This window comes from Balaenoptera physalus, assembly GCF_965194825.1.
Source record: "Balaenoptera physalus genome assembly, chromosome: 5".
In the NCBI taxonomy this organism is placed as follows: Eukaryota; Metazoa; Chordata; class Mammalia; order Artiodactyla; family Balaenopteridae; genus Balaenoptera; species Balaenoptera physalus.
This window is the reverse complement of record NC_138884.1, coordinates 79,320,996-79,342,196: the sequence shown is the minus strand read 5'-3', so window position 1 is coordinate 79,342,196 and position 21,201 is coordinate 79,320,996. Positions and strand designations below refer to the sequence as shown.

At 39.3% G+C, this 21,201-nt stretch overlaps 1 protein-coding gene across 1 annotated transcript in view; it reads right to left on the bottom strand.

Annotated features, from left to right (window-relative positions):
* The window catches only part of CORIN (corin, serine peptidase), a 261,470-nt gene that overhangs the window by 215,605 nt on the left and 24,664 nt on the right, over positions 1–21,201 (bottom strand). The window contains 1 exon segment of the mRNA XM_082462463.1: positions 10,628–10,772. Within this exon segment, the coding sequence (XP_082318589.1) occupies positions 10,628–10,772 (145 nt within the window).

The following is a 21,201-nucleotide window of genomic DNA, read 5'->3' as shown; positions in this document are numbered from 1 at the left end:
TTTTCCTAAAAGCATTTACAGTGAATGCTCTACTTGGCTCCCACTTTTCCAAACAGCCCATGGACCATTAAAAAAAAAAAAAGAAATATAAATAAAATGTTTAATATCAGTCTACAGAAAAAAATTTCTCTACATATGCTTGACACTTGGAAAACATTAACTACAAATCAAAATAGAAAAGCAGCTGTTTTCTAGCTAACTAAGGTCAACAGGCTTCTAAGCAAAACGGTGGAGTGTAAACGCTAAACCATGACCATATGGTGCAGGTAACACATTCCCCAAACTGTCTGTGTGATTATGAATAAATATTAAATGCAGTAGGTGAAATGAAAGATTTCATTTAATTGTTTATGATTTTCAAAATGATTTAGAATTCATCCTAGATCAAAATAAATGTATGCGATAGATTTGTTCGCTATATAATGTGTATTTTATTCATATAGAAAAATTTACTAATTAGATATAATTTTATTTTTCACTTATTAGTTGCTCTCTTCTTTGCTAATTTTGGCATAGAGATTTTGCACATAACGTGTTATTTCCACTAACATGGCTATAATGAATGTATAGGACCCATAAAGTCAATTTACTTATCACACTGACCCTGTAAGTCAGCATCCAGCTCTGTCAACACACTCTGAGCAAATGCCAACTCCTCAGTTATATCCCTGTGTAATTCACTTAAAGGGAGTTCCTTATCGTATGAAATATTTCAACAGTTGTTCTTAACATTTTGTTTGTAATGACTAGCCTTATTAATAATCTTTCCTTTAACTTTTTCACCTAACCGTAGTGGTGAAAGTGCTAATAATATCTGTTTACTCTAAAATATTCTTTAAACACCAACTTTTTCAGGAAACACTGTCTTGAAAAACAACTTTCTTAAAAAAAAAAAAAGCAGTTTCCTTGCTCTTAAACTCTCCATATCAAAGCAAGTTGGCAGAATAGAAAGATAACACATGATATACAGTAGTTGCTAAAGCTAATGTCCCTAAACTATATTTTTGAGAGAAAGACAAAGACAACAAGCCTAAAGGACCTGTCTTTAAAAGCCTAAACTGACTAGACCATTTGTTTTCAAGCATCTCTGGAAACTAACCAACTCTCAACTCACAGTTGGTCCTCTATTACGCATTTTTTAAAAGCACAAAAAATAGAAATCAGTAAGACTAAATACTGTCAAGCTACATCACGATGAGCTACAAAAATGCTGAGCGTTATTAGCCCAAAGTAGAGTGTTCATTCTTCCAGTGTTGCCCCATCCTTTTCTACATTCCTATTTTAACAGTGCTGTGGTTAAAAGTACAGGTTCTACAGCCTGACCACCTGGGTTTAAATCCCATCACTACTTACCAGCCCTGAAACTTTGGGCAAACTCTCAACTGCCATAAAATAAGGAAAATCATAGTACCTCCCCTTATTGGGCTGGCCATTAGCATCAAATTAGTCAACACATACTTAAACACTTGGAACAGTTCCTGGCATACAGTAAGTTCTCAATAACTGTTAGTCATTACTACACAGTAATAGTAATAAAAGTAAAATTGTCTTCCTTAGGGCTACTAAGGTACTTTTATATTTTATTTTTATTTTCGGCTGCATTGGGTCTTCGTTGCTGCGCATGGGCTTTCTCTAGTTGCGGTGAGCGGGGGCTACTCTTTGTTTCAACGCGCAGGCTTCTCACTGCGGGGGCTTCTCTTGTTGCGGAGCACGGGCTCTAGGGGCGCGGCCTTCAATAGCTGCGGCACGCGGGCTCTAGAGCGTAGGCTCAGTAGTTGTGGTACACAGGCTTATTTGTTCCGCAGCATGCGGGATCTTCCGGGACCAGGGCTCAAACCCGTACCCTCTGCATTGGCAGGCAGATTCTTAACCACTGCGCCACCAGGGAAGTCCTAAGGTACTTTTAAATAAATGCCAATTTCCTTTTACTCTAAGTGCATCCCAGCATAATAAAATGGCTAAGGTAATTTTCAAAAGTGAATCACTTAACCCACTTTTGGAGTAAAATAACTGTGACTCTTTCATGCTAAGTTATTAATAGAAGGCCACATTACATCAAGGTTGTATGGCTCAAAAGTGTTTCTGCTATAACACAGCTCTATTTAACAATGTTTAAGAAACAGTCTGCATTTCCAACAATAATAGTCAAGTATTACTGATCATTTACAATGAGTGGACTGAGCACCGTGGCAGACAAAATAATGCTCCCCCCAGAGATGTCCACATCCCAAGTCCCAGAACCTGTGAATAGGTTACTTTACATACCTTACATGGCAAAAGGGATGTTGCAGATGTAAATTAGGGAATCTGAGATGGGGAAATTATCTTGGATTATTCAGGTAAGCCCACGGTAGTCATGGAATCCTTATAAGCAGAAGAGGGAGGTGAGAGGGTGTGTGTCAGAGCTATGCAGTGTGAGAAAGACTCAATGGGCCATTGCTCATTTTGAAGATGGCAAGGGGCCGCAAGCCAAGGAACGCAGGAAGCCTCTAGAAGCTGGAAAAGGCAGAAAACAGATTGGCCCCTAGAGCCTCCAGAAGGAATACAGTACTACCGACACCTTAATTTTAGCCCAGTGAGACCAATTTTGGACTTCTGACCTCCATAACTCTAAGGTACTATATTTGTGTTATTTTAAGCTACCGAGTTGTTATAGCAGCAATAGGAAACTAACACAGGCACCTTACTAAGTATCCTCACTATGGGCATTTCTTGAGTTAGCCTTCCAACAATCCCATGAAACAGATGCTATAATGAACTCTTCTTTATGAAGTTTCAGAGGGAAGGAAACCAAAGCTTACAAGAGTTATTTAACTTTACCCAAGAATTGAGTTGGGACATGACACATACCGATACACACACACTGACACACCCTTCTCATTTTGGACAAGGGATACAAGTTAAAAAAAATCAACCATCATCTGCATGTTAAAAAAATTTATTTTCCTATGATACGAGTTTGAAATTAATTCCTTATCTTTATATCTCTAGCCATGTGGTAACACATTTACTTTGCATTTTCTATATGCCAGGAACTATGTATTTACTCTCTGCTGAAAGTAAATTACAAAATTTAGTAAGAGTTTCTTATCATTGAGATGTTTATAGATTAGTTGGGGGAGACAGGCATGTAGCCTAAAACTACAGACCATGATACAAATGCTCTGAGAATGATATGCATAGGACAATCCGGTGACAACAATTAGAGAAGAAGTTGTCATTCCATTTGAGAAAGTCAGGAAAGGTTTCTTAGGGAAGAAGATCCTCCATGTGAATCTTAAAAGGTGATTAGGGATTTTCTAGGTTTGAGCCAAGCATTTGTGGGGAAGAGGGAGTTGTAGTAATAGGGAATGGAGAACTTTCTAGATAGAGCAAAGGGGGAAATATGCAAAAGCTGACTAGCAGGTAATTAAACATGGCTGACACAGGGGACTGGCAAGAGAAAAGGCTTGAAAGGAAGTAGAAGCCAGGCTGGGAAGGGTATTCCTGTCATAGGTTTGGAATTGATCTTGTTGTGACAGAGAAATTTTGCAGAGTCTTAAATGGGGTAGAACATTATAATGATCACTCTGGCAACAGGGTGATGCTTGAAAGGGGCTAAGTCTAGCAGACAGTTAGAAGGCTATTGCAAGAGTCCAAGTGAGAAAAGAAGGATTGAGTCAAGGAAAAGCAGTGAGGACAAAGGGAACATTTGGGAAAGAGCTTTCAGAGGCAAAATTGTAAGAACATAATGGAAAGAGTCAGAGGTCCCCTTCAAGGTTCCCGGTTTGAATTACTGGGTAAATGAAGATATTTACCAAGATGGGGTGGTTGCATTAGTGTTATTCATCAAATATTTTCAATTCTCTCCCATTCTACTAGGGCACATGCTGGGGTTACATTCTCTGGCCTCATTCTGTCTCTTGATATCTTTCATGTTGGTCAAAGGGTACGAACTTCCAATTATAAGATGAGTAAGTTCTGGGGATCTAATGTACGGCATTGTGAGTATAATTAGTGATGCTGCATTATATACTTTTTTAAAAGTATAAAAAAAGTATAGAAGTTACTCCAGGGCTCTCTTTCTTTCCGGCATAAGAACCACAAAGGTTCAAGATGATGGCTGGTCCATCAATTTAGTCCTTTAATGACCTGAATGAGCATAGCCCCCCTGCCATCTTGCAAAGCACATGTTGCAAGTAAGAAACTGACCTTCGTTGTTGTTAAGCCACTAATATATTAGAATTATTTGTGTTACACAGCATAGCATAGCCTGCCCTGACTGATACAATAGATAATAGAGAATGAAAAATAAAAGTTGTAGAAGCTTCCTTTTGTTACTGTAATTATTATAAATACATTGAGTATAAAATGCTATGAAACATTCAAGGGGAAAAAAGTCTAAATCCGGGGCAATCTAAACACTTCCTCCAGAAGGCCTTGCCAGACTTCCCCACAAATGTGCATCTTCTTTGTGTTCCTAGAGCACACTCTGCATATACCACGTACACACCCAAGTGAAATTGTCTGTTTTCTTGTCTGCCTCCTCGAAGGTAGGAAGGTATATTATGCATGCCTGTATCTCAAGCACCCAGCAGAATGCCTGGCACCAGTGAAGGTCTCAATAAATACTTGTTGAATGCATGAATGATGAAGGAAGTCATGGGAGAAGATGATATTGTCTAGAGACGTATGGGTGCAAAGTGAGACGAGAGCTTAGGACAGACGCCCCAAAATTTACTGGATAGGTAGAGAAAGATGAGCTTAAGGAGACAGAGAAAGAGCCGCCAGAAATAGAAGGAAAATTAGAAATGATAATATCCAGGCAAAGCAGAAGAGCATTTCGAGAAGAAGGGAGTAGTCAAGACTGAGCAGGATCATAGCTGGGCGTCACATCTGAATGGAAGAATGCATTGTTGGCCCCAAAAATGAGCATGCTCGTTGTGAACAGATGTAAACAAACACAGAGAGAAAGCACAGGCTCTCCGTTTCAAACTCTTGTTCAAACACACATCGGTTCCAAATTCTGCACATTCAAAAAAAGGACATTGGGGGCCTCAGAACAGATTTAGTAGTAGGAAAACAAGAGGAAGAGGAAAAGGTCAGATTGCAGTGGGTTAAGGACTGGATGAAGTATAGAAATCACCTGGGGATCTCATTAGAAGGCAAATTTGGCAGGTCTGGAGTGGGGCCCAAGATTCCAGATTCTGCATTTCACACAAACTCCCAAGTGACGGTGATGCTGCATCCACGTACTACACTCTGAGTACAAGGCTTTAGCCAGCCCTTTCCAAAACCTTAGACATAATGCATAACCTCAGACCTAAGGAATTAACGGAAAAATATTTTCAGGTTTGAGAACTCTATGTTTTTGAATCTGCTCAGAAGACCAGCATTATTAAAGGAATTTGGAGAATTAAATAAGGAACGTGGAGTCAGGTCATAAAAGAGCATGGAAAATCTTAAGGTTTTGGTGTAAAGAAATCAGGATCTGGGGGGTTTTCCATTTTAAAATAATATTCAAAACACAACATTATAAGTTAGGAAGTTAAGATTCTTATCATTCCATATTCTTGTAAAAGCCACAAGCTGCTAAGAAATTTGGTAAGAGAAAAACTATATTTAAGTCCAATGATCTCCAGCTCATCTAGCATTTTTGAAGAGGAAAGTCACTTTTATAGAGGAATATTTCTCTTGAGTTCAAGAAAAACAAACTATTTACCATGTTTCCTATACTCCCCACCACTATAATTTCTTTCTTCTTCAATGCATGACAAAAATAAAAAAATAATAGGTCCCACACAGACTTTACATAGAATTAAGAAAACTAGGATGGTAACCTTAGGCCATTCTTAAGCTTAAGGCTAAAACAAAATTTATTTTAGATGTGGATGAGTGGACAAGCCTTTGAAACCAAGTCTTCAACAGCTGGGGAAAAAAAAGTTAAGAACATCCTAAAGAGATCTGGGGGGACCATACCTTTGATGAAATCAAATTGAGATGAATAATAGTTTGCAAAAATCAGTGCAGACCATACTCCAAAGCACCACATTTATAAGACGCTTGAAATAACTTTCTATTTTTTCCCCTGCCACATTCTCTACCCACTTCAACCCTTTCTCCAGACAGGTGTCAAAAACACCTTTTAACAGCCCCAACCAGATCAATCACGCCACTCCCCCACTCCAAAATCCTCATGGTGAAGGTCATGGTTAAAGTGCCACCCCCTCAGGGAAGGCTTCTCAGACCACGTTCAGACCCTCTCAGACCCTGTCTCAAAGAAACAATCTTCCTGCATAGGAGTTACCTCTGTGGTAACTAATCAATTGTGTGGTCGTTTTTATGTGTCCCTCCTTCACTGAACTAGGAAGCCCATGAGGATAGGCTGATTCAGGGCTGTGCCCAAGTCCCATAGGATACTGCCTCGAACTTAACAGGCATTCAATAAAGGAATAAACAGTATCAAATTATATCTACAATTTTATGTGTGTTCAATGTTGCTCAACATGTCAACATAATTTTACTTTAAGTGTTGCATATATAATGTTTCTATATTACTTATAAATAATTTAAGGCAGATATCAGTCCAAGCTCTGATCAAGTATTCCATGGTACTAGCTGACCCTTGTAGTCATGTGATGGAAGCACAACATGTGATGGAAGAACTAAACTGCTAGTTTAGTTCTTATAAGAGAGGAATGAGTCTCTGAAAGTGGCTCTCAGGCCTGAGCCTAACAGTCAAGTGAAACTTGGCATCACATTGCAAATCCAACAGTCGGTCAACTTTACTTCTTCCTAGCTACTTTATTAGCAATTAAACTATACTATGTCAATAGCTTGGTTGTAGGGTTATGGGGTTATAAATTATGGGATTACTATGATGATGGGTCATAGTACACAGATTTTAGTTCTTACAGATAGAGTTAAAATGAGATAAGGACATTTTTGGTCAATTTTTGAGTGTAAGAGAACTATTTATTAACAAGTTATCTAATATTAGTAATAATATTCATAAGCAAAAACCAATTTTTTACCCTCATAATGAATGTTGTCACCTATAAAAACACTTTCACAATATGATATCGTTATATGCAGAATCTAAAAAGAATGATACAAATGAACTTATTTACAAAGCAGAAACAGACTCACAGACTTAGAGAACAAACTTATGGTTACCGGGGGGAAGGGATAGATTGGGAGTTTGGGATTGACATGTGCACACTGCTATATTTAAAATGGATAACCAACAGGACTTCCCTGGTGGTCCAGTGGATAAGACTTCACGTTTCCACTGCAGGGAGTGCGGGTTCGATCCCTGGTCGGGAAACTAAGATCCCACGTGCCACGCGGCATAGCCAAAAAAAAAAAAAAAAAAGATAACCAACAAGGACCTACTGCATAGCACAGGGAACTCTGCTCAATACTCGTATTAACTTAAATGGGAAAAGAGTTTGAAAAAGAATAGAATGCATATGTATAACTGAATTACTTTGCTATACACCTGAAACTAACACATTATTAATCAACTATACTCCAATATAAAATAAAATTTTTTTTAAAACTAAAAACAAATTTAAAAAAATAATAAAAACACTTTCACAGATATTATTTCATTTTTACTTCCATAACAATTCTGTGAAATGAATAAGAATTATATTCCCCATCTCACAGAGAAGGTAAAGCATGTGACCAAAAGTCACACATCTAGTAAATGGAAGAGTAAGATGCTAAAGCCAGACCTCCTAGTGTTGAGTTATAAATTCTTTCTTCTAGGTCACATGGCCCTTCAGTATTAGACTATAACTGAAGAAACAAAAACCGAGGTATAATATTGTACCTTTCTTACTCTTCATTTTTCCTTTCAATTTCCTTCAAAAACCTGAATCTTCATTTTAGAGTCCAAACTAAACTAAATTAAACTAAACGAAACCTTTGTAGCTCCAGCTTCAGTTTAAGGGGTTGAGGAGAGAAACGATTTGCTATTACTCTTTTCTACAGCTTGCTGCTGAAATAATTATTCAGAAAGTCCAACTCTCTTATCTTCAGAAATCTCTGCCATCTTGACTTTACACATGCCAGAAGCCCAGAGACAAAATTAGAAACGCGTAGTGCATCTGTGTTTGTTAGCATAAGGTTTTATCATCTTTTCCTAATCAATAAACCTCTCACTATTATCTCTTTGTCTTTTGAAGCTAGAGCTCCTGTTATTTGTACGCAAGTGGCATTCCAGCATCCCTTAGCAACCCTTACAGACCGAGAAATAACTACAAAACTTTGAAAGAGCACGGATTATATACGCAAACCAAACAGAACATTCTTAAAAGCAAGCAGAATCTAATGAGGTTTTTTAAACAAAGGTATAAAATGATTTTATTGCTCATTAAAACAACAAACATCTCAGTTATAAAACAGGAAATATTTGGGCAGATATTACTTAATATATCTGTATCAAATCACCTGGTGCAGAACCTATGAAAAGAATGTTTTTGAAGACAGTGTTCGGAAAACACCCACTTTCTAAAGGTTACCTACATATAAGCCAAAATAGCACTAAGAAATGGTTACAAATTGGTTCACTTCCTAATCTCATATAAGTGATAAAAGAAAAATCTACCCCTAGGTATAAGTCCAAGATAAATGAAAACATATGTCCGCACAAAAACTTGAACGTGAAGGTTCAGAGCAACATTATTCGTAAGAGCCAAAAGATGGAAACAACTAAAATGTCCATCAATTGATAAATGGATTTTTTTAATGTGGTAAATCCATACAATGGAGTATTATTGGGCCATAAGGAATGAAGTACTGATAGATACTAAAACATGGATGAACCCTGAAAATATTATGTGGAGTGAAACAAGCCAGTCACAAAAACCACATATGGTCATATGAAATGTCCAGAATAGGGGAATCTATAGAAACACAAAGTACATTAGTGGTTGCTTAGGGCTGGGGCACAAGGGAGATAGAAAGATGGGAGGGTGACAGATAGCTAAAAGGGAATAGAGTTTCTTCTTGAGGTAATGAAAATGTTCCAAAATTGACTGTGGTGATGGTTGAACTTACCTGTGAATATATTAAAAATTATTGAATTACACATTTTAAATGGGTGAATGGTACGGTGTGTAAATTAAATTTCAATAAAGTGATAAAAAAATGTTTAAATTTAATATATAAACAAACAAATAAACCCAATTAAAGCACTGTTTTAATAGCACCCTGCCTCTGCTCAGAGGCCTCTAAGCTCTGAAGCACTTAAAAATGGGTTTTAAACTTATATTAGCATTCCACCCTGAGATGGAAAGGAAATATTCTTCACAGTGTGTGAGCCATTCCACACAGTGTTCTGAGAATGAGACTGTTAAAAATGACAGGGGTATGACTGAGGGAGCTTCTCCCAGACAGACCCTCCCAGACGTAACAACTATAAACTCTGGACAAAACACAAAAAAGCAACGACCCGACGGTGCTGGAAAGGAAACAAAAGCAGGCCAAGTCTGGAGGGGAGGGGAGTCCTGGAAGAAGAGAGGGGTAGAGGTGAGTTTCAGGGTTTTGTCCTGCCTTTAGCCCGAGAGCAGGCCAGAGCTGGCACCACGCGGGGCAGGGCGATTGAAACCCCAAGAGAAAACCTGCAGACTTCCTGGGCCGAGGCATTTTCTGTCCTCTTCTTACTTGTCACCCTGTGACCTCTGACCATCTCTCTGCCTTTGGCTTCTGTGAAACCCAGCATTTCCCGGTTCCTTTCCTTCTTCTCCAGCAACACGTCCGGTATCTCTTGATGCTTCCTCTTTCCCTGTCTCCCCTAAACACCGGCATCCTCCAGGGCTTTGCCCCCAGCTTTTAATCAGTGCCCTTTCCCCTCACAGTTCATCTCCTCCCGCTGCTTCCACTGAGACTCCCACATTCATAACTGCACTCAGGCTCCCTTCTCAGCTTCCCTTCTGGATAGTTCCAGCTTCAGACTAGTAACAATGGGGTGGGAGTTAAATTCTAATGTCAGCACAGAAGCCAAAAATCACACAGACTCACAATTTCCCTTGAAATTCCCTTAGGAAGGTAAGGTGTTGGACCCTTACAGTCCTCCATTTCTTGGCCCAGCTTGCACTGCGGAATTTGCTCACCATAAATGAACTTAAACTATGATTCCACTGTTACTTAGTTGTTCCAAAAGCATCTCCAACTTAACATGTCCTAACTGAACTTCCAGCCTGCCCTCCATCTACCTGCATCCCTCTCCTCCGCCTTTACTTCCTACTTTAACAGATGGCACCAAAGTCAACCTGGTTGCCCAAGCTAGAAATCCGAGGGTCAACCCTGACTTCTCTTTCTCCCTCATGCCAAAATGCAATCTGTCTTGATTTCCGTTGATTTTAGTGCACCAAATGCTTTCATCTAAGCCCTCATCATCTTTTACTTAGACAATAGCCAGTCGCCAAATTGTCTCCCTGCCTTCATTTCTTTATGCCTCCAGTCCCCTAGAGTGTATCCAGGTCTTTTGTCTTTTGAAAACGCAAATACAATCAGATTTCTCCCCGCTGGGAAAGATCCTCCAATGGTAAACCACCACCCAGAGCAGTAGAAACAGCTCTTATAAATCATGCTAATTTTAATTTTAACTTCATTTATCTTTAATAATGGCATCACTTACCAACAAAGGAGAGCAGGATCACCAGGAGGACAATGAGAGCACAGATACACGGAATCAGGACCAGCAACAGGAAACGAAGAATATTCACAGTCGCCAGCTTCTGAGAGCAGCCATCACCCATGGTATCATCATCAGCTCCCAAGACCTAAAGTAGGAGAGGAAAATGAAACACGGTTTTAATATTACAAAGCAACTCAGTACATGGTATGACATTTTAGAGTACAGCTATCCATTTAGAGAAGCAGCATTCCTAAGAGATTTTCCTCTGTGTATTTTAGGGCATGAAATGAGGTTAGTCACCAAATCACACTAATAAATGAACAAATAACTACAAATCACATTCAGGGAAGAGCAAATCATCTATTTCTGAAATGTTTTTCAGGAGTATATGAACTTATAATGATATTCCATCTTGATTTTTTTTTTTAATGTATCTGCTAATTTGGTATTATTCCAAAGGACTGTTCTTACCATGGCAAGAACTCACCTTGACCTAGAACTCTAAGCAAAGAGTGCCTAATACAGTGATAAAATACTGGTGAGTAGTTGTGGACAGGGCATTATCCAGACTTCATTCTTGTTTTGCTCATTAGTCCTAACCCAAATCTGCATGAATCTGGATAAAATAAGTTTTTAACCATTAATAATTCAGCAAGATTGAATATTACTGACCATGTATTTAGTGGCAAGTTGAACAGTGAAAAAGAGCCTGTTCTGTTGGCCACTGACAGGATGCCCTCCACTGCCCACACTGCCCCTGCAGCCCACCCATTTGTGAGAGAATGATGAGATGCGACGGAGATGGTTCAACAAGATAAAGTTCTTGTCTTCATATTCTTTAAGTTTTGCTTAGCTCAATCTCTTGCCAGATACAATGTCTGGAAATTCATTTATTGCAACTGGCTTAGGGGAGTAATTTTTTCAACAAAAAATGGAATTAAAAGTGATTTGAGTCACTATGAGCAGCTCTTCTGATCCCATTAATGAAGATGTTTCTCATGGTTCTCTCTTGGACTTCGGACTCTCCTTGCCTTTTCTTCTCTGACGGTTTCAGAGCTTGAACCACAACCTTGGTGTACCCAGCTCTTGAATCTCTTGAGTCCTGAACTTCCTTTCAAGTTAGATCATACATTTCTGATGCCTAGTGCAAAGCATCATCTCTTCTCAACATGTCCAAAACCAAACTAACCTCCTTCTTTATCCATTACCTTCAAACTAGTTCTCCTGACTTCCACATTTGTGCTAAAACAAACTCCACTATTCCTATAACCTCAAGACTCCAGACTTTTCCATCATCCCCCCATGCTATTCATTACCAAGTTTTGTTGGTTCTTCCTCTGTAAGAAAAATCTAATTTTTATAATTGAATGACCTTTGAGAAAGAGCTTTATCATAATCAAGAAGTTGTCCTAACCGATGATCCTGCATTTGATCCTTTCTGGTATATAACCAGTACCTGATAATTTCCCACGGATAAAAAGGCAACTTTGATGAGTTCTTCTGAATTGCAAAGCATATGTGATTCTCCATTTCTGCTTTATTCCTCCTACATCAAAATGAGTTCTGGTTCACTAACACATATTGCAAGCAGTGTTCACTACATACACTGATGGGATAACACCCTCTGTAATTTTAAGAATTCTCCGTGGGAGACATTATTTGAAAGAACGTATGCTGTTAGCTTAAGAATGGTTTGATTTCCTAGATTAATGTCTTTACTGACCCATTCCCTTTGAACCTGGTTTAATCGACCAGCCAACATGAGTTAATTCAGAGCTAATTTACAGTTAAGTGGCAGGAGGAGGTCATGGAAAGGACGCGACCTACCAGTTGAACCATGAGCTAGACTCAGGCAATCAGAGGCCCCTCACCCCCTCTTCTGTCCTTGGAATGTACGTTACGCCCACTGTTCCCACAGCCAAAGCCATTTTCAAGGACACAGCCTTGAGAGAGCAATGCGCTGTTGAGACCATCTGGATGGTATACATGACTGCATTCCGTTATGTCTTCTATATAAACTCTTAAGATTCTGGCAGGCGTGGAGATCTAATCACCTTGCAGCTGTCCAAGACAAACCTTGCATTTAAGTTCCCTTGCTTATTAAAACTGCCATCTACCAATCTGGAGTGATCTGCCTCTTTCTTCAGTCTCTCCTTGCCTTCTGTATATGAAGGTCAGTTTCAGATTTCACCCAATGTGATCTAACACATTGACACAATATAATATAAGATCTGCTATAGCACATTGATTATAACACCAGCATTGGGTGGGTGGTACCCTTTGAGGCTTGGATATAACATTTACCTGTAAAAAGCCAGTGTGGGGCTTCCCTGGTGGCGCAGTGGTTAAGAATCCTCCTGCCAATGCAGGGGACACAGGTTCAAGCCCTGGCCTGGGAAGATCCCACGTGCCGTGGAGCAACTAAGCCAGTGAGCCACAACTACTGAGCCCGAGTGCCACAACTACTGAAGCCCGTGCACCGCAATGAAGAGTAGGCCCTGCTCACCACAACTCGAGAAAGCCTGCGTGCAGCAACGAAGACCCAATGCAGCCAAAAGTAAATAAAATAAATAAATTTAAGGCCACACATAGATAAGGAAGTAAGGGCCATAGACCAAACGACAGGTCTAATGGCGACCCAGGACAAATCACACAGAACCAGTGTGGAGTCCAAAAGAGCCCCAGATATAGTTCAGGAACCAAGAGGTCTTTCAAGATCAAACAGAGCCCTAAAAAAAAAAAAAAAAAAAAAGCCAGTGTGGAACTACAGCTCAACAGAATCAGTAGTAGAACTGACTTATTTACTTCATTTACTCAACAAGTAGTTATTGAACACCTACTAATTATAATAAGCATAGTGATGGATATAATAATGATTTAAGACCAACTGTCCCTCCAAAGCTCACAGTCAAGATAGGAATACGATTTCTTGCTGGAGGATCAGTTAAGACATTGTACAGAACCAGCAGTTGAGCTAGCCATGATTCTGAGAAAAGTATCCCTGAAAAGCCCTGTTACAGCTTAAAAGAGTGGTAAAATACATCCAGAGAGGTAAGGAGTTATGAACTTTCTTTGGCTTCCACAACAATGGAAAAGCTTTCCTGGTTAAGGCGGGTGGTCACAGGAGCATTATAGGGATAATCTTCTTGGGTGGCAAATGCACAATGGCCTCAGTGCTATGTGGAATCCTGTGTCCAAATGCATCTCATTTAGCATTCATAAGTGAAGAATCAGTAGGGAAAGTGCTAGAGGCTCATTTTAATACCTTATATAAGTATATCAACAAGTATTTGACCTCCAGAAACCATATTCATGATTAGTGCAAATGCTTTCTCCAATAACTAGGAAATTGATTCCTTTTATGAAGGGGAGAAGAGGAAGAAATACTTACAAGAAATTCAGAACTAAGAAATACTTAGAAGAAATCTCAGCACTTTCCTCAAGTGCGTAACTTTTCTCTTGCACTCAAGGCCACTTAAGACTATTGCTATAAATGCTGCATTATTCAGAGGCCCTTTGAGGTTCCTCTGAATATAACGCAACTCTCAGACTTTACTGTTGGGTGAATAATGCCAGATGAGATAAACTGCTAGGACAATTCCTAAGCTTCGTTTCAGTGGACTCAACAACCCTCTCTCCAGAAGGTACCCTCTTCCAGAATCTACCCTCCACATACTTGAAACCGTAAGCTAAGCACAGGCACAAGCATTCCATGGTGCAGGCAGGGAGCAATGCATCTTGTTGACCTGCACATATTTCAAATACGTAGTTCTCATGTTTTATTAATCCTGTTGGTGAAAACTCATTTCTTGTGTCTTAAGAACTACATTTATTTTTAAAGGTGTCATGTTGGCTTATGTAACATATATGGATACAATCTACCTGACTGGGACATCTCCTTGAGTCATTGGTTCCATTGGGAGACCTTCTCATCTGTCTCTTTTACATTCTTTATTATGCTTGCCTCCTGGCCTAGTGATTCAACTTTTTTTCACAACAGCCATTCTCTCTCTCGTTTTTAAATATATAGTTGGTTTACAATGTTGTATTAGGTTCAGATGTACAGCACAGTGACTCAGTTATACACACACACATATATATATACACATATATATTCTTTTTCAGATTCTTTTCCATTATAGGTTATTATAGAATATTGAGTAGAGTTCCCAGTGCTATACAGTAGGTCCTTGTTGGTTATCTATTTTATATATAGTAGTGTGCATATATTAGTGTGTAATCCCAAACTCCTAATTTATCCCTCTCCCTCTTCCCCTTTAGTAATCATACGTTTGTTTTCTATTTCTGTGAGTCTATTTCTGTTTTGTAAATAAGTTCATTTGCATCATTTTTTTAGATTCCACATATGAGCAATATCATATGCTATTTGTCTTTGTCTGGCTTACTTCACTTAGCATGATAATCTCTAGGTCCATCCATGTTGCTGCAAATGGCATTATTTCATTCTTTTTTATGGCTGAGTAATATTCCATTGTGTGTGTGTGTGTGTGTGTGTGTGTGTGTGTGTGTGTGTGTGTGTGTGTGTGTGTGAGACATCTCCTTTATCCATTCATCATGACAGCCATTCTCTGAGTCTTTCAGGACCTACTGTCCATTGATCCCTCTATCTTCTCCCACTCTATCAACTCTCTCCTTTCTTCATTTCCCTATATATCTTCTTTAAAATCTTTGGACCATTATTTCAATGATACTCTTGCTAATGCCCTGAACCCCCTTACCCTTATGAATTTTCTTCTCACCTATCTTGTAAAAGCCAACATGAGATGAATCCAACGATCTTCTCTCTCTGTATCTACACTTGGACAGTTGAATGTGGCTGTAAAAAGTCACGCAACAGGACTACTTGATTGCTAATTTAAAGTCTTTTCTATTCTCCTCAAACTATCTTTTCCCACTCTTCTGCCCTCACTTTCAGAGGAGGATCCACCCCTATTCCCACCCTACAGAGAGAATAAAAACCATCAAATGGGAATTGCCTCACCTACCTAAATTTCAGCACACACACCTGCTCATTTATAGACCTTTCTCTCCTGTAGAGATGCTATTTAAGACTCTTCCTATTCAAGACTAATCCTTCCACATTTGCTACAGACTTCATCTCCTCCTCTCTTCTCAGGAATTTGCCATCTTAATTCTCCATTGAATTATATATCCGATCTCGATTTACCTCTTTCCCCCTCTCCCCCTCTCTTCCCCTCCCTCTATCTCCTATATCACTGCCATCAGCTTTTTACTATGTTAAGGTCTCTCCTGGTTATTTTTTAATCCCTTCTCAAGCCTATATCCCACTTCAGGCACAGTCCTATCTCTCTCCTTCTTTCTCATCCAAAATGATCTCACAGTTCTGAATCTTTATCGTCCAAGTTTCCTCACTTACCGCCTACTCTTGTGACCACTACAGTTTGGCATCCACTTCTGTCACTGCACCAAAAGGGCCTTTGCTACGGTCACCATTGACCTCCATGTTGCTCTATTGAAATGATATTTTTCAGCCATCTTTGTAATGACATCTCAGTATCATTTGACAGATCAAATTCTCAGTTAGCCACTCCCATCTTCTTCAAGCACTTTCTTCCTTTGACTTCTCTTTCTGCTCCCTCACTGGTCACTCCTTCTCTTTCTACAAACTTTTTTCTCCCATCTGCTTTCTCCAGGCAATGCCACCCACACAAATAGCATCAATTGACTTACATCTTTAAATAGCAAGCATAGATTTTTCCTCTGCACTCCAGATCTTTGTATCCAACTGGCCATTTGACATCTCCCCAGTGGATGCTGCAAAAGTACCTCAAACCCCACATGTCTGGTCAAATAAATAATCTCCATCCCCACATCTAGTAATCTCCCATGGTTCCCTATCTCAGGAAGAGATAATTGAGCACCCATTGTGTGTCAGGCACTGTTTGGACACCTGGATACAACCCTCTGCAAAGCAAAACTCTCCAGCCTCATAGATTCTACATCCGACTAACAACGGCCATCACGTCTCACCTGGAATCCTGCAAATGCCTCCCCCTGTCTGGTTTACCTCCATCTATTCTTGCACTCCCTAATTTGTTCTCCACATTATAGCCAGAGTGAGAAAGAGGCTGTGTATCATGGAATTACAGAAAAAGGAAACATGAAAAATGATCCCCAAACTGAACTCATTCAGGAGATTCAGAGCCTGGAACCGGAGCTGATTATGAGAACCATGTACCCAGTGGATTGGCAGAGACTTGGGGAGGGCTTTGGACACCCACAGGGGTATAGGGGGTTTCAAATCCATTTTATGAGGATTTCAAAGTTCAAGAAGACCATAGCTAATATTTCAGGTACATTCGTCTTTATCCTGTCCTACCTTCCTGAAGCTTTTTTACTTCATTAACACATGGTACATTCTTGGGAATACTTCCACAGCTGCAAATGGCAGAAACTGCTTGTGAACAAGGAGATACCTGCCCATGGATCCCTCAGATAGAAGATTCCCTCCCAAGGCCGGGGCCAGGACTCACCAAAGAGCCAATGAACCAGAAATATCTGACTGGGGATATTAGAGATGGAAATAGCTGCTAACAACCAGGTTAGGACAGAGCAGATGTTCGGCCCAGAAGGAAGCAAGTGCCTTCTTAGGGACAACAGCCTTGCCACCCTCCACAGCCCCCCTCATTCCCAGTAGGGTAAGTGACTGAGAACTCTACACACTGCTCTCACTCTGATTGCTGGGTTATGTAAGAACTATTTTCCAATCAGGTGGACCTGCCTGCATGATAAATTTTGCATTTTAAATATAGAGAGCGGGGGTCAGCAAACTACAGCCCATGGGCCAAACCCAGCCACTGCCTGTTTTTATCCCTAAAGTTTTACTGGCAGACAGCCCTGTTCATTCATGCAGATATTGTTATAGCTGCTTTCCTGCTACAGCAACAGCACTGAGTAATTGCAACAGAGCCATGTGGCCCACAAGGCCTAAAATATTTACTATCTGGCCCTTTCCAGAAAAAGTTTGCCAGCACCTGATAGAGAGTATCACTGTATACCTGCATGCATGGATATTTTAAATTCTACAAATTTAATATGATAACAAAATCAAATTATAAATTCTCTTAAGAATTTATCACGTTATCTCTTACTAGGGCCCTTAGTGAAGCCTGATATAATTGTACAGGTGGCAAACTGACAGATAAAACTGCATAATTATTGCTGTTAACCCAATACATGGTTACTCCACAAAAGGTTCAAAGATAAAATTAATCTTCAAAATTGAAAAAATTATCCAGACTTTTAATATATTACATTAGAAGAAGAAAGGAAAGCATGAGTTTCAGGGATATTCAAACTGAAATAGGACTGCAACATGCATTATAAACTGTAAGAACCAACAAACACTCATAAGATTATAAAGCTAGAAAGTACAAATTTATTCCTGCTTCTGTAAAAACATAATCATAGCATAAGTAATACTAATTCAGTTGTATCTCTCTATATGTGTGCAAATATTACCCTTTTCTCATCAGTGTATGCCCAGCACCTAGAACACCATCAGGAATGGATTAATATCTGTGAATAAATAAATGAATTCAATCACCTAAACAAATATTGCTCTGTACATAATTATGTAAATAACTCCTTTTTTTTTTTAATGACACATGCCTTACAGAGTTTATTCTTGAATTTTCTAAAAATACTTGGAGGAGAAAATGTATTTGGTAAAATAGTAAAAATATTTCCTTTCAGGGAAAATATACTAAAAATTAATAACATCAGTTTTTACTGGAACTATTTATTAGTACAACTCCATGCTCAAATTTCCTATTATGAACTTTGAAGTCAGTTAGAAAATGTTGTGTTTCAGAAAGAAAATTGTCATGAATTTTATTACAGAAAAATTTTTTCAACACCACCTATGTTAAGAACATGAAACTATATTAACCCCATAAATCAGAGATCCCCAGACATTCTGGGTTCACAGCACCATCAGTGTCTAGGTAATTTTTTCAGTGGTCCTAGGCCAAAAGAAATGCCTAACAGTTCCATTTATTTATTAGCCTGGTCCAACAATTTTATAAGTACTTATATCCTAAAACTTAGTAGCCATTTGAAAAAATACTACACATAAGTTAAAATTTTTAAATATTGGGTCGGTCAAAAAGTTCATTCTGGTTTTTCCATAACATCTTAAGGAAAAACAAGAACAAACTTTTTGGCCAATCCAATATTTTTATGTCATTCTTAAATAACCACAATTACTTACACTAATGGGGCATGTGCATCTGTTGGGCACTGCACAACACCTCAAACCTCAGAAGCAGACTAGAAACCACCACCACTCCTTGCCTGTTCCACGTGGATTTTTGCCTGGTACGACTTTCTACACAGCAACCACCAAGAACCCAGCTTTATGAAGACAGGATGACATCAAAAGGAATATAGCACAATCTAATGTTGAAACTGTGAACTACCTCAAGCTAGTATTTCATTCGGTAACCAACAGATGTCAAGTATCACTAGATTTCCCTCAAAAATCGGAAATAACCAGCAGCCTCTGTGAGTCACTGCAGTGTCTTGGGGTACTTCAGCAGAGTTTGGAAATCATGGTTCTAGACTATCTATTTCTCCCACATCCATCTGCTTAAATCCAAATCCTTAAAGAAGTAACTCATATTTCATCTCATTCAGGAAGCCTTCCTTGACTACCCAGACAGAAGTAATCTCTCTGAGGCAGACTCCCAGCACCTATTCTTTCCTTTGATCTTAGAAACAGAACCCTAAATTTTAGAATAAAGACAGCACTTAGAATTAAGACAGCAATTCCCAGTCTCTTTTGGAGCTGTGTGAGGCCATGTGACCACGTTCTTGACCATGGGATGAACTTGGAAATGGTAAATATGACTTCCAGGAAATATTCTCCAAGACTGGAGTATTGTCCCTCTTCTTTCCTGCTGGCTGGAATATAGATATAATAGCTGATGATCAAGCAACTATCTTGGACCCAGAGATGAAAGCTGTAGGCAGAGGATGGCTGAGTAGCAAGAAAGAACGAACCAGGATCCCTGATGGATTTGTGAAGTTGCCCTATCAGCCCTAAACTGCTTACTTTCAGGCTACATTTATAGGGGAAAAGAATAAATTATTTCTTGTTATATCACTTTCAATCTGAATATTCTATCACTTGCAGCTGAAGCATTTTAACTGGACTATGGCCTTTATCACCCTCTACTTTGGATCATGGTCATTATGTACACACTAAAATTACTAAACTATAATCTCAGGAGGTAAAGATCCATGTTTAATTCACTCAACAAATAGCCCAGACCATTATTTTATCACTTTTTATTTTAGTTCCTGGTATATAGTAGGATCAGAATAGATGTATATTGTCTCAATTAAATAAATGACTCACAACTAAAGGCCAGTAAAATTTCCCAAGAAAAGTTTTAGGTTTTTGATATACTTACTTTTGATGGAAGGGAGGGAAAAAACTATTACAAGTTCTCTTTAAACACCATACATACATCTAGGCTTTTCATGCTCAGTAATGTAACCATCAAGTTTGTTTACTCACTGCAGCCACAGTGGATGATCTCCTGTTAATAAGAAGCTCGGTGCCTTTTATATGTCGTCAACCAGGATAAGTTCAGAATAAAAATTTACAACTTCATAAATTACAAATTAGCAATTTTCAAGTACAAATCACTAGTGTGATAGCCAAAATGTTTTCAAACGGGGACTAATAGGAAGCAAACAATACAAAGTAAGGTTGGTGGAAACACGGGCAATCACTTCCCAGTCCCCTTAGAGACCCCACATTCTCCACCTACTTCAACAATCTCCTAACTGGTTTCCCCATATCCTCACTTGTCCCCTTTCAAACTCCACACTGTAGCCCAAGTGATCTTTTCAAGATGCTCATTGGGATGTGTCACCTCCCTGCTTAAAACCTTCCAGAGACTTGAGAGACAAAGACCAACTTCCCTAACGTGGTATTGAAGACAATGCTTCTCAAATTTCAACGTGCACGTGAATCGTGTGGGGAGAATCTGATCCAATAGGTGTGGGATGGGGCTTGAGAGTCTGCATTCCTTACCAGCTCCCAGCTGATGCTGATGCTGGTGGTGTGAGGACCATACTTGGAGTAGCAGGATCTGGAGACCCTCTAGGTGTGCCCCATCTACACCAGGCTCATTGCACACCACTCATGCCCACCCTCCTCTCTCCACACCGGCCACCTGGCTCTTCCCAGTTCCCCATAATCACTCTCTGCCTGGATTGGCCTCCGCCCAGCCCCCACCTGCCGGAGTCACTCAGGATTCACCCTTAAACATCAACTCATGACCCATGACTAGTTCAGTCTCTCGGCCCTTTATCCCAGTTATGATTTACATGTATTTGTATGATCATTAGATTATGTTGGTTATTCCTGCTAGGCTGTAGGCTCCATGAGGTCAGGGACCATGTTAGGTTTTGCTTCTCATTGTAACCCCAGTATTTTATTTTATTTTATTATTATTATTTTTAACCCCAGTATTTTAAAAGGGCCTGGCTTGTAGTAGGCACTCCAGAAAAACATTAAA